General features: G+C 37.3%; 3 protein-coding genes across 3 annotated transcripts in view; all 3 read right to left on the reverse strand.

Annotated features, from left to right (window-relative positions):
• Positions 1-3,579, reverse strand: part of LOC107684567 (nicastrin-like) — a 6,759-nt gene extending 3,180 nt beyond the window's left edge. The window contains exons 1-4 of the mRNA XM_016480855.1: positions 3,444-3,579; positions 3,232-3,355; positions 2,998-3,116; positions 23-187 (exon numbers count right to left, since the gene is read on the reverse strand). Of these exons, the coding sequence (XP_016336341.1) occupies positions 23-187; positions 2,998-3,116; positions 3,232-3,355; positions 3,444-3,579 (544 nt within the window). The remainder of the gene's footprint in view (positions 1-22; positions 188-2,997; positions 3,117-3,231; positions 3,356-3,443) is intronic.
• A 3,658-nt stretch (positions 3,580-7,237) lies between these two features.
• On the reverse strand, positions 7,238-9,710 carry LOC107684568 (GTPase IMAP family member 7-like). The gene is made up of 2 exons (XM_016480857.1): positions 9,698-9,710; positions 7,238-8,835 (listed from the first exon to the last, which is right to left on the reverse strand). Exons 1-2 carry the CDS (start codon positions 9,708-9,710, stop codon positions 7,484-7,486), a joined length of 1,365 nt encoding a protein of 454 aa, XP_016336343.1. The 3' UTR covers positions 7,238-7,483.
• Positions 9,711-12,391: 2,681 nt separating this feature from the next.
• Positions 12,392-14,217, reverse strand: part of pnp5b (purine nucleoside phosphorylase 5b) — an 18,435-nt gene continuing 16,609 nt past the window's right edge. The window contains exon 6 of the mRNA XM_016480853.1: positions 12,392-13,207. Within this exon, the coding sequence (XP_016336339.1) occupies positions 12,990-13,207 (218 nt within the window). The 3' untranslated portion in view covers positions 12,392-12,989. The remainder of the gene's footprint in view (positions 13,208-14,217) is intronic.

The following is a 14,217-nucleotide window of genomic DNA, read 5'->3' on the forward strand; positions in this document are numbered from 1 at the left end:
TGTGATGAACACATGCACACACCTGAGAGAGAGACACTCACCTTACGGATGACCTGAGTCTGATTCTCGTCTTTCAGAGCAAACACAGGGAAAGCGAAGTCTTCATAGGACAGTCCGTTCCCCAGAGGATTCCACACGGTCACGTTACAGTTCGCTAGATCAGAGCCGTAACTCGCAGAATACACACCTGAAACACGAGAAAACACAATCACACACACTGAGCTTCACACGTATGTGGGAAAGTGTTGTAACTGCTCAGCATTTCTTCAGTTTTCCCCATTTTATTTCAATTTCATCACGTTCTTTTCTCCACAAGTTCATCATAAAACACTGTATTTTTGGGTTTTTGTTTTGTTTTCCAGTGCAAATATCGAAATATTCTTACATCAAGACAATCATTTTCTTGAGATGCAAAATCGCATAAGATAAGAAGTCTTGTTTTCTTACAAACTTATCAAAATGAAGTGTTTGTGTTTAAAAAAACAACAAAAATATCTGCCAAAAGGCTCAGAAAAATAAACGCAATTCAAAGGGAAAACAAGATTATTTTTCTTATTTATTTCTTATTTTTTCTCGTTTTAAGCATAAACCTCAATTAATTTTCATACATTTCTCAAAAAACAGGTTGTTATCTTATGTCATTCAGCATCTCATGTAAATATATTTATTGATTTAAGAATGTCAAGAACATTTTATTAATAACTTTATTTCATGCATGATTGCAATTGCAATGAAATCACGTTTTGTTGTGTAAAATAATATGCAACATTTATATAAACACTCCAAAATCAAGATATATTTACATGAAACGCTAAATGACAAATTAATTTTAATAATTAATAATGATATTTAATATAATAATTAATTAATTAATAATAATGATATACAATAAATTCATATTTCAATGTATTAATCTATTTCTATCCCAACAGAATCCACACAAATCAGCAAATCTTTAACATATTTTATGTTTTTAAAGCTGTAAATCTTTTTCTGTAACATTGCACTGTGTGAACTGAATAAACGATCACGGAAATATTTTTATGATCCTGACTGGCAACATTTTCAAGGGTCATCAAGTGATTAAAAAAATTATTTAAAACTGAATTTGTGTGTGTCTATAAAACTCAGTAATTTGTGACAAAATAGCATAGACTTCATTGTACATAATTATGGAAATATGTAAAAGAGTGATTTTACCTGAAACTTCTAAGATATTAAAACAATTTTAATAGATAATTTGATGCTTTTAGACCAATTGAATTCAAATCTATTGTGCCTATAGGTTAAAATAAGTAACTAAAATAATTATAATTAAATAATAATAATAATAATGAAAATAAAATATTGAAAATATAAGAAAAGTAGACTGGCATTTTCTTTAAGGAAACCGACTAACGTCTGTAAAGACAAAATAATCAAGTTGTTAAACTCATGTTTAATATCATAAATTTCATCTGAATGTCATGTTGATGAGATGAAGGACTAACAAACCATTCAACTTGTAATAGACATCAATCGCACACACACACACACACACACACACACACACACACACACACACACACACACACACACACACACTCACACACAGTCACACACACACAGTCACACACACACTCACGCACACACTCACGCGCACACACGCACGCACGCACACACGCACGCGCACGCACACACGCGCACACACGCACAGTCACACGCACACAGTCACACGCACACAGTCAGTCACACACAGTCAGTCACACACAGTCAGTCACACACACACTCACAGTCACACACACACTCACAGTCACACACACTCACACACACACACACACACAGACACACAACACACTCACACTCACACACAGTCACACACAGTCACACACAGTCACACAGTCACACGCACACTCAGTCACACGCACACACAGTCACACACACACTCACAGTCACACACAGTCAGTCACACGCACACTCAGTCACACGCACACACAGTCACACACACACTCACACTCACAGTCACACTCACAGTCACACACACGTACACACAGTCACACTCAGTCACACGTACACACAGTCACACACACACTCACACTCACAGTCACACTCACAGTCACACACAGTCAGTCACACGCACACTCAGTCACACGTACACACAGTCACACACACAGTCACACACAGTCACACAGTCACACGCACACTCAGTCACACGTACACACAGTCACACACACAGTCACACACAGTCACACAGTCACACGCACACTCAGTCACACGTACACACAGTCACACACACAGTCACACACAGTCACACAGTCACACGCACACTCAGTCACACGTACACACAGTCACACACACAGTCACACACAGTCACACAGTCACACGCACACTCAGTCACACGCACACACGCTCACAGTCACACACACACTGTCACGCACACACTCAGTCACGCACACACTCAGTCATGCACACACTCACAGTCACGCACACTCACAGTCTCTCTCACACACACACACACACACACACAGTCACACTCACAGTCACGCACACACTCACACTCACAGTCACGCACACTCACAGTCACGCTCTCACAGTCACACTCTCTCACAGTCACATGCACAGTCACACGCTCAGTCACACGCTCACAATCACACTCTCACAGTCACACGCACAGTCACACGCACAGTCACACACTCAGTCACACTCTCACAATCACACTCTCACAGTCACACTCTCAGTCACACGCACACGCTCAGTCACATGCTCAGTCACACGCTCAGTCACACGCACACGCTCACAGTCACACGCACACGCTCAGTCACACGCTCAGTCACACGCACACGCTCACACACGCTCAGTCACACGCACACACGCTCACAGTCACACGCTCACAGTCACACGCTCACAGTCACACGCTCACAGTCACACGCTCAGTCACACGCTCACACTCACACGCTCACAGTCACACACACTCACACGCTCACAGTCACACACACTCACACTCACAGTCACACACACCTGTGTTCTGGTTGGGGCAGGTCGTGTGAGGTGAAAAATTATCAGCAAGGCCTGTTTTTGAGACGATCACAGCGACTCCAGCCACTCTGGACGAGTTCTTCATCCTCATCATGACCGACCTGCAGGAGAAACACATGAGCTCAGACACACAGAGACAGACACACACACACACAGACACACAGAGACAGACAGACAGACAGAGACAGACAGACAGACAGACGGACGTCACAGCACCTGTTGAAGAAGGCCGTCTCCATGATCACCATGTACGGAGGATGCGGTCCTGAGCTGAGGATCCAGTCCAGGTCTGATTCGGTCTCCAGCACATGGAGGACTCCTGTATCTCCTGATATAGACGCTGAGAGATGAATAAAACAATCAGGCCGTACATCACAGCGATCCTAACACAGAGTTTGAAATGCACCGCAGGTAAATGAATGACTCACACTGGCAGCCGATCTGATGCGTGGCGTTCAGAAGTCGGACACACGGAACCGTTTCATTGAGTTCAACATAGATCTTCTGTTCCACTGAGCTGGACAAGACGCCTGCAGCAGCAGAGACACACATCACATGTGACATACTACTTCTAACCATGATTACAGCATTATTACTCGGACAATGCACACTACATACATACTCCTGCTCGCTGATCTCTTTTTGCACTAAAATGCAAGAAATTATAAAAAATACTTAGAATAGTTCTTGGGGTTTATAACATTAAAAAACAAACATAAAATCATTAAACCTCAAGCATCCTTCGTATAGCAGCCCTTAATTGGTCCTTCGTGGACAAATTTGGGCATGAAGGTCTCAGATGTGATCCCAATTTTAATTTTTTTTTTTAACAAATGTCATATCACTATCTTTGATAAAAAAAAAAAAAAATATATATATATATATATATATATATCAATTTATGCATTTTTAATTTTTTTATTTATTTACCTCCAAAAGTACCATTTTTTTATGTAAAATATGCATATTTGTATGTTATAACTTACTTCAGTAAAAAAAAAAAAATAATAATTCCAGTAAGTTCAGACAGCCACAACCTAAAAATTTGGTGACTTCTGGTGACATATGACGGTATCAAAATATCAAAATATCAATAGCCACTATTTCGCCTATTTGCATATAGACTGAAATCTATAAACCATTGTTGTAATGAACTTAACCTCTTAAGTTTTAGATTTTATCTCAAGTTAAAATTGTAGAATTTTTTTTTTTAGATATATATTTGTGTTGGGTGAGACTATACAAAGATGCCAAAATATGCTTACAGACAAATCTGACCATGCTATAGGGAAAAGACAAAGTAGGAGACAGAGTAATAATTTATTTCTAACAAAAAAACATCACATTTCAATAACTCAAAAAAGTAAAAACTTTAAAGGTGACATATCATGAAAATCTGACTTTTCCAGGTTGTAAGTGCTATAATCATGTCTCCGGTGTATCTACCAACCAAGCAAACATGAAAAAGATTAACCCAGTAACTTAGTTTTGGGAAGCCTTTTTCTGCAAGCGTCTAAGAAAACGAGTGTCTGATTTCAATAAATGTAACTGTAATCTGTTACAGGTACTGAGAAAACAGTCGTGTGTAATTAAATTACAGTTACTTATGTTACTGATTGCAAAGGATGAATATTTTCACACATATACAGATTTGATTGATTTCTTTCCTAAATTGCATTGCCTGCTCTAAAATATGAGACACCAATGTTGATAAAGAATAGGACACATGCTTATTTGATACCTGCTTTATTATTTTCTATATGGGTTTATGTATATGCTTTATTTTTTAAGATTAACTGTTTTGTTTTTTTTCTCCAAGGCATGGTTAGATGCCAGTGTTTGCTGTCATAGCTATGCAAATTTTTGATTTAAAACACAGTTATTAAACTATTTCTTATGTTTTTAAATCAGTATTTAACCTCAGAACGATATCAAAGTAAAAAGAGCTGCTAAAGTCTGATTCTGTGGTGGCTGCGCTTTAAAATTAAATCATTATAATCTTAATTTAAGTGATGAAGAAAGTCTGATAGTAATTAGTGCTGAATACTGTAAGGTTAACCCTGCCTGCTTTGATTGATTATAAATGATTATCAGTTGAAAACATTCATTTGGAATTTAGAATCAAATTTAGAATAAAATGTAATCAGTTACATTACTTTAATAAAGTACTTGAAATCGTTACATTACTTTTTTTTTTTAAACTAACCACTCACTTTTAATTTTTATAAAGTCACATGTATTCTTTTATTCAGTTCTAGTTTTCTTTTTGCAACAAACACAAGCAATGCTATCCTTTGAGACACAATCTAAAAAACAAACATTTAAAGTCTTATTTTACAGTGCATCGTCTACTCTTACACATATGATATATGCCTTTAAACACTGCATTGTCATTTATAAATCACATTTCCTTTTTTTTTTTTCTTTTTTTTTTTTTTGAGTTTGAGTTTGAGGTCAAAATTCATATATCACCAACAAGCTTAACTAATCAATTTGGGTAAAAAAAAGTAAAAAAAAAAAAAAAAAGAACCTGGAAACCAAAGTGTATTTTTAAAAATTAATTCCATAGGGTTTTAATTGTATATTAATCCATGGATTAATTATGCAATATACACTAATATGCCACGTTACATAATAAAGTCCAGAGACACGATACACATGCCTTGACTTGATTTAGAGGAATACAGGTGGATACAATCACTATAAACTAACAGTGTAATGATACACTCATTTCACGATTCGATACATATCACCATACTGAACTCACAATACAATATTACTGCGATACGCCAAGGTTAACAGAAAATGTGTGTGTGGGGGGGGGATTAATAGGCTTGGACTTGGTTCTGGTAACTCATTGCACAGGACAACGGTGACACCAGAATAAAAATATTCATGATTCTGAAGCCGAAAATACAGAGTTATTATTTGAGACGAATATGCTTGCACTCTGTCACTGACTAGATTTATTTAAAATAATGTAGGCCACTTTTTACTCCTAACATGAGACGTTTTGCATTACCAGGACCCACAAATATTCCCCCACTGCATTATTATACATTATCCCCCGGTTTCACACACAAGGCTTAAGCCTAGGGCTGGGCGATATGGCCAAAAAAATGATCACGATAATTTTAATCAGACAATATCGATAATTATCACGATACATGTCAAATCTTTATTTATTTCAAGTGTAAAGCTAGATTTTTGCTCCAAAGTGAAAGTTGTAGAAACCAGACCATTAATTTTCCTTAACAAAAAAAAAATAAATCTAAATAGAAAAATTAATTTCTTAGTTTCTGCGTGTTCTAATGAGTGATATTGTTTCAAATCAAGAAACAGCTTTGGGTTGCCTGATAATATTAATAATAATAATATCACTTTTTTTGTCTCTTAGAAATGCACATTTGATAGTATCTTGAGTTAGGATGCAGAGCTAAATTTTTGTGCATTATCAAAATCAGTAACATCTGTAAAAATTGTAGCAACCTCAGTTTTAAATGGTTACATTTATTCTGACCAAGGATTTTTTTTTTTGTAATTTTTTTTAAATTAAGCATTGGTCTCCCATAGTAACATACATTTAAATCATGATAAACACAGTTAAAACCACACATATAGCACCCCAATTCCATGGTAAAAATATAACTATGAAAAACAGTAGCCTTCTGACTGTCTCGTTCGTTGCACACAGTGTTTCTCCTGTTTGGCTTCAAACTAGTTTAAATCACCGAGTCATTTGTGTTCCTTGCTGAGTTCAAGCGCTTCACACTGGATCTCACAGCGCTGTTTCGCTATATTCGCTATATCGTACTGACGCGAGTATCGAAAAGTATCGATACTCAAACAAAAAATATCGATACTAAGGTGTGTTTTATTTATCAGTGATTTTGTTTATTTAACAAAAAAAATAATAACATTATATCAAACATTTACCGAACTCTTCATACCGTTGTATTGAGGAAAATTATATCGCGATAATTATCGTTATCGAATTATCGCCCAGCCCTACTTAAGCCTAGACTAAAGTGTAAGTCTGAGCTGTTTCAACTGAAAGAAACTTGCACTGACTGATGTTAAAAAATATCAGTGCCTTTGTTTTGTCGCACACCAGTTATGTTTTTTCTAAGGCATGTTAAAGGGGTGCTATTATGCTTTTTCACTTTTTAAATTTTAGTCAGTGTGTAGTGTGCATGTTTGGGCATAAAAAAGATCTTGGCCTAATCCTGGCTTAGTCTAAGCCCTGTCTGTGAAACCAGGTCTATATATAGTAGTTTAATGTAGCACTGATACTAAAACTCTGTAAACTTGAATTTTTCTCACACAGTAAATTTCATTTTGCTGATATAATGCTGATATAATTTGTTTTTAGCTGTGATTTTTTTTTTTAATCAGTTTTATCTGCTGTTGTAAAGCACATTGGTCAGCTGCTGCTGTTGTTAATGGGGCTATATAAATGATGGACGGGTCACTGGATGGAGCAGCGGGTCAACACTGCGGCTTTGGCGACTCCAGCAACCACCCAAACGAAACCCCATCCTTCTGCAGCTAACAATTTGGACAAAATCGACGATGCCAACCCGGCTTCCACCGCCGGAGCTGCAGGGAACAGGAATGGTAAGAGAGCGGGTGCAAATGATGCCCCAACGCCCAGCAAAAACATGGAAAGCAAAGTCAGCATTTTAATATGATCTGGAGAAAGTAGATTCTTCGGTCCTCCTTCGCTCAGCCTCCTCTGCTCCTCTTCTTGGATCCAGATGTCCAGGTCCTTCTGTTCTTTCTCTTCTCTCTTCTTTCTCTCTCTCTCCTCCTCCATCTCTCTTTCCTCCAGTCGTCTCATGTTCTCCAGCTCCGTCTGCAGAGACTCTGTGAACCGTCTCAGTCTTGCTGGGATCGGCTCCACGTTCTGATCTTCTTTCAATATGTCCGTGTTAATCTGATCAATCCTGACTTGAATGCGTTTCCTTCTTCGTTCAGTTTCTTGCTTCTCTTCATTCATGTAAGAAGTGAACGCACGCCAACGAGCATCAGCCATTTTCTTGACCTCCTGCTTTATTTTCCTCGTTCTTTCAGCCGTTTCTGCTTGCATTCTCTCTTCTATTATCTTCTGGGCTTTCTGCATGGCCTCTGTGACTACATTAGTGAAGTGACGGTTCTCATTCACAGCCAGCAGTTTATCCACTTTCTGCAGGAGTCGACTCACTTGTTCTCGGTTTGTAAGGTTTGTGTTGTCAAAGGCCATGAAACGCCTCTCAAATCTCTCCACGAGGTCTTGAACTTTTGGATTTTGTCTTGAAATAAACTCTCTAATGGATTCTCCTCTGAGTCTGTCGGCGTGTGAGAATATCAGGATGCTGTGATGGCTGATGTCCTCACAAAACATCTCCAGAATCATTTCTACGGTGCGCTGCTGCTCCTCTGTATATCGATCTATCGGTATGATGAGCAGAAATGCATGAGGACCAGGAGAACTCAAGGCCAGGCAATGTATTACCTCCTGTCGCAGTTCTTCAGTTGTCAGATCGGTGTCAAAAAGCCCAGGTGTGTCCACAAGAACGAGCTTTCGTCCTTCCACTGTTCCACGTTCTCTCCTGCACTCTTTAGTGACTGAACTCATGCTCACTTCAGCATCAAATCGATCTTCTCCCAGGATGGTGTTTCCCGTTGCACTTTTCCCCGCACCGGTTCTTCCCAGCAGAACCAGACGCAGTTCATCTGGCACTGGATTCACTGCGAGCGGATCGCTGGAACCAGAACCCGATAGAGAGCTCTGAGCGGGTCTCTTCCTCGGTTTTGAGTTTCTGCTCTGAACATCTGCTCCTGATGAAAAAGTGATCATGTCAAATCAAAGTATCAAGCAAAATAACAGTCCTGCATCTTGAAAATAATTTTAATGACAAAAATAAGCATTCAAAATGCATAATTTAACATACAATCTGCAAAAGAGTGGATAAGGCATAAAGTAATGTGTAAAGTAGTATAGTTCTACATTTCCCTGCGTCTTGTTTGCTTGGTTTCTGTTTGTCATCTTGTTGTCTTGGTTACTATTTTGTTCATTAATTAATTCCACCTGTGTCTTGTGTGTATTCGGCTTGTTATTATCCTGTGTGTTTATAGCCCTGTGTTTGCTTTCGGTTTCGTCCAGTGTTGTCTATGTAAAGGTGCTTTCTTTTCTCCTGTGCATCTTGTTTTATTTCATTTAGTTTGTGTTTGATCACTGCAATTAGATCCTCTGCTTGCAACTGAACAAATAGCTGGAACCTGGCTCCGATTCAGACAGGAATCAGGTGTTTTTTTTCTGTTAAGTAAAGGAGAATATGAAACTAATTCACCGTACAAATGGTTGTAAAAGCAAAAATGCAACGAAATGCATCATATTTAGTGAGAAAGTGTGACATGAAAAAGCAAAATTATTATAACTGTTTTTGGAATTAGCAGCCCAAAATTCATTTAAAAAACAATTGATTTTCATTCAGCAAATATGATGAAGTATGATTACATCATTATTAAAATTATATCCTACAATCGTGATTTAGTTCACTGTGAAAGATAAATACATTTACAGCATAAAACAACCTATAATGAATACGTGCTCCTTATCAGGGTTTTTCCAAACAAACAAATATAATAACAAACCTGTTTAAATTCCTATAATCGTTATGAATAAATTATGCTTAATTACCTTCGTTGGACATGTTTGCTGGTTGAGTTTCTCAGTGCGTGTGGTTGTCGTGTTTTTCTAGTTGGACTGGTTTATGATGGGCAGGACTTACAGAAACGAAACTCAACTCAAATATTGATGCATCAGACCTCTGCTGCTCGCAAAATGATGTCCAGTGGCTGTATAAAAATGCATTTATATTAATTTATAAACATGTTTAATGTAAGATATGCACATATTGGTTTATTTATAACTTAAAAGTACCTGTCTTTTCCTTTAAGTCCACTACATCCACTAGAGGGACACAGTGAGCCTGTTTCAGAGATGAACTGACATCACTGATTATTTGTGTACAGGTCTGATTATTTACATATTTTCTATCATATGCGAAATGTGCAGGCCTGTTGCATGCATTTATTTGTTTACAGATTCACTGTATTTTTATGGCTGCAATAAAAACAAAACTAAAGTCACATAAAAACAAAACAAGGTTTACACTAGTAATATCTAGCCTGTATTATCTTCATTGAATGGTAGAAAAAAAGTTATGAGAAATGTCTGTTCAAAAGAAGGAAGGACATTTTAGCCATTTATGGACAAGAATTGATGTGTGATGTCACGGAAATTATTTGTAAGGAGAGTTTGAGGAAACTGGAATTGGATGGAAAACAGAGGCGCCTCAAGCCAGAAAGTTTGAAAAAGTTTGAATAAAAGCTTGACGTTTTAAGTAGTTTGAAATTTAAAATAGTCTTAAAGATTAAATTTGAATGTTTTAAAGGCAATACAGTCTATCAGGAAAACAAAAAGACAGATTGCTATAGGGCTGGGGTGGTTGCTAGGGTGTTGCTATGAGGTTGCTAGGGTACTCAAGGTGGTTCCTAGGGTGCTTCTAGGGTACCCGGGGTGGTTGCTAAGGTATTGCTATGTGATTGCTAGGGAACTTGGCATGGTTGCTAGGGTGTTGCTATGCAGTTGCTAAGGTACCCGGGATGATTGCTAGGGTGCTGCTATGTGGTTGCTAGGGTATTCAGGGTGGTTGCTTGGTTGTTGCTATGCGGTTGCTAAGGTACCCAGGGTGGTTGCTAGGGTGTTGCTAGGCAGTTGCTAGGGTACACAAGGCAGTTGCTAGGGTGTAGGGTGCTAGGTTAGATAGATAGATAGATAGATAGATAGATAGATAGATAGATAGATAGATAGATACAGGACTTACAGAAACGAAACTCAACTCAAATATTGATGCATCAGACCTCTGCTGCTCGCAAAATGATGTCCAGTGGCTGTATAAAAATGCATTTATATTAATTTATAAACATGTTTAATGTAAGATATGCACATATTGGTTTATTTATAACTTAAAAGTACCCGTCTTTTCCTTTAAGTCCACTACATCCACTAGAGGGACACAGTGAGCCTGTTTCAGAGATGAACTGACATCACTGATTATTTGTGTACAGGTCTGATTATTTACATATTTTCTATCATATGCGAAATGTGCAGGCCTGTTGCATGCATTTATTTGTTTACAGATTCACTGTATTTTTATGGCTGCAATAAAAACAAAACTAAAGTCACATAAAAACAAAACAAGGTTTACACTAGTAATATCTAGCCTGTATTATCTTCATTGAATGGTAGAAAAAAAGTTATGAGAAATGTCTGTTCAAAAGAAGGAAGGACATTTTAGCCATTTATGGACAAGAATTGATGTGTGATGTCACGGAAATTATTTGTAAGGAGAGTTTGAGGAAACTGGAATTGGATGGAAAACAGAGGCGCCTCAAGCCAGAAAGTTTGAAAAAGTTTGAATAAAAGCTTGACGTTTTAAGTAGTTTGAAATTTAAAATAGTCTTAAAGATTAAATTTGAATGTTTTAAAGGCAATACAGTCTATCAGGAAAACAAAAAGACAGATTGCTATAGGGCTGGGGTGGTTGCTAGGGTGTTGCTATGAGGTTGCTAGGGTACTCAAGGTGGTTCCTAGGGTGCTTCTAGGGTACCCGGGGTGGTTGCTAAGGTATTGCTATGTGATTGCTAGGGCACTTGGCATGGTTGCTAGGGTGTTGCTATGCAGTTGCTAAGGTACCCGGGATGATTGCTAGGGTGCTGCTATGTGGTTGCTAGGGTATTCAGGGTGGTTGCTTGGTTGTTGCTATGCGGTTGCTAAGGTACCCAGGGTGGTTGCTAGGGTGTTGCTATGTGGTTGCTTGGGTGCCTGGGGTGGTTGCTATGCACTTGCTAGGGTGCCTGGGGTGGTTGTTAGGGTGTTACTATGTGGTTGCTAGGGTACCTGAGGTGGTTGCTAAGGTGTTGCTATGTGGTTGCTAGGTTACCCAGGGCGGTGTCTGGGGTACCCAGAGTAGTTGCTAGGGTGTTGTTATGCAGTTGCTAACATACTCGGAGTGGTCGATAGGGTGTTGATATGCAGTTACTATGGTACTTGGGCTGGTTGCTTACAGTCACTAATCATGTTAGGAGCATGATTTAGCACAAAACCAGTTAAAACCAGTTAAAGCCAGCTGATTCAGTAAAAAAAAACAGCTAAAACCAGATGAAAAAAAAAAAAACTAAAACTAAAACCAGCTCAATTAGCAAAAACAGCTAAAAACCAGTTGATTCAGTAAAAAAAAACCAGCTAAAAAAGCATACAACGTGTTAAAAGGTTAGAAAGATGTAGGAAAATTACAGTAGCACAATGTCAAACCAAGAAAACTGCTGGTACAGCAACATCGTTTTAATTGCATTGAAGCAGATCATAGAAACAACTACGAAACACAAAGCTTGAAGTGCAATTTCAAAGTTCAGGTCAATAAAATAAATGTTTTTGGGAAAAGTGCTGGTTAAAGTCAGTAAAACAGCAATTCAGGTCTTAAAACTGACACATAAAACACCAATATACTCCATCATTTAGTGCAATTTAAAACAACTTCAAAAACCTTACAGTTTAAGCTCGTTTACATAAATAAGTTGCATTAAATACAGTCATCTTTACCTTCAATACCTCACAGCGAATTCCGTAACAGTGCTTCTTTTTAAAACTATTTTCTTCACGAATGGACTTATGTGTTATTTAACTTAAGTTTTAAATAAATCACTTTTAAGACGTTTGGACACAATAAATACACATTAAAACAATGATACCATGATCAGTTTAAACTAAAATAACTTTGGCGATGACAGGAGCAGCAGTGCTTTGTTTGATGGGAAATGTTTCCTAAAACACTTTGTTCCTGTAAACATTGTAAAAGAAAAACCGACATCTATGACTAGCATTCTTGTCTAGCGATGTGCATGTGGATGTGTTGGCGGTCAGTGCTTTAGTGTCTTGTTGTTTCGCAGCTCATGCGGGAGACCATGGTGGAGACGAGTTTCTCCATCTGCTGCGCTCTCAGCTCGCCCGTCTGCAGAACCTCCTCGTGATTGGCTTTCTTCTCGCTGTCGTAATCCATCACCGCCTGATTGGTGATCAGAGACAGAGCCACGACCCTCATCCCGCAGTGACGCGCCACGATCACCTCGTGAACCGTGCTCATGCCTTAAAACACACACACACACACACACAAGTCACTCAAAGAAATGAAAAATATATTGTAATAAATATAAGAAATAAATTCAAAATAAGCTCAAATCAGCATCACAGCTGACCCTACACACGTTATTTTTTAAATTCTATTTTCATTACATTTTGCTATACTGTCCAAAGGATCAACATCAAAAACAGAACAATTACAACTTTCCCTCTTGAACGTATATAATAGTTATAAAAATAATAATTACATATAATATAATATTAATATTAATTATTTATATTAACATTATTTTTTCAACTGTTTTTTTTTATTACATTTTGTTATACTATCCAAAGGATCAACACAAAGTACAGAACAATAACTTTCTCAACTGAACATATCTAATAAGTTAGAATGAGGTTAGAATTAAGTTATAAATATGTATAACATTAATTACATAACATACATTTTTAATTCCTAATAATTATTCCTTTTTTCAATTCTATTTTTATTACATTTTTTTATATTATCCAAAGGATCAACACAAAATGCAGAACAACTGCAACTTTCCCACCTGAACATACAAAATAATAATAATAATAATAATAAATTATATATTATTTATTTTATATATACACGCTATATAAAACTTATATATTAATATTAATTATCCTATCTTTTCAAATCTATTTTAATTAAATTTGGTTATACTATCCAAATATAATAAAAATATATATATTAATATAAGCCCGTTATAATCAGTATCTGTTATTGCTCATAATAAAAAACAAACCCTTTCTCTGTACATGTTCCAGGAGAATAGATTGATCACGTCAGTGGAAAAGGTTATTATTTTAATGATGATCTATAAGAACAAACATCCTCTGTTTCTCTAGAATAACATGCACTGCTGAATCAGTCAGAATAGATCAGGATCATGCGCTACATCTACTAGCATGTTGCTAGCATGATTAACAAGTAACTAGCATGTTGCTAGCATGATTAACAAGTAACTAGCATGTTGCTAGCATGATTA

The sequence above is a fragment of the Sinocyclocheilus anshuiensis genome, unplaced genomic scaffold (genome assembly GCF_001515605.1).
Source record: "Sinocyclocheilus anshuiensis isolate Anshui unplaced genomic scaffold, SAMN03320099.WGS_v1.1 scaffold533, whole genome shotgun sequence".
NCBI lineage: Eukaryota > Metazoa > Chordata > Actinopteri > Cypriniformes > Cyprinidae > Sinocyclocheilus > Sinocyclocheilus anshuiensis.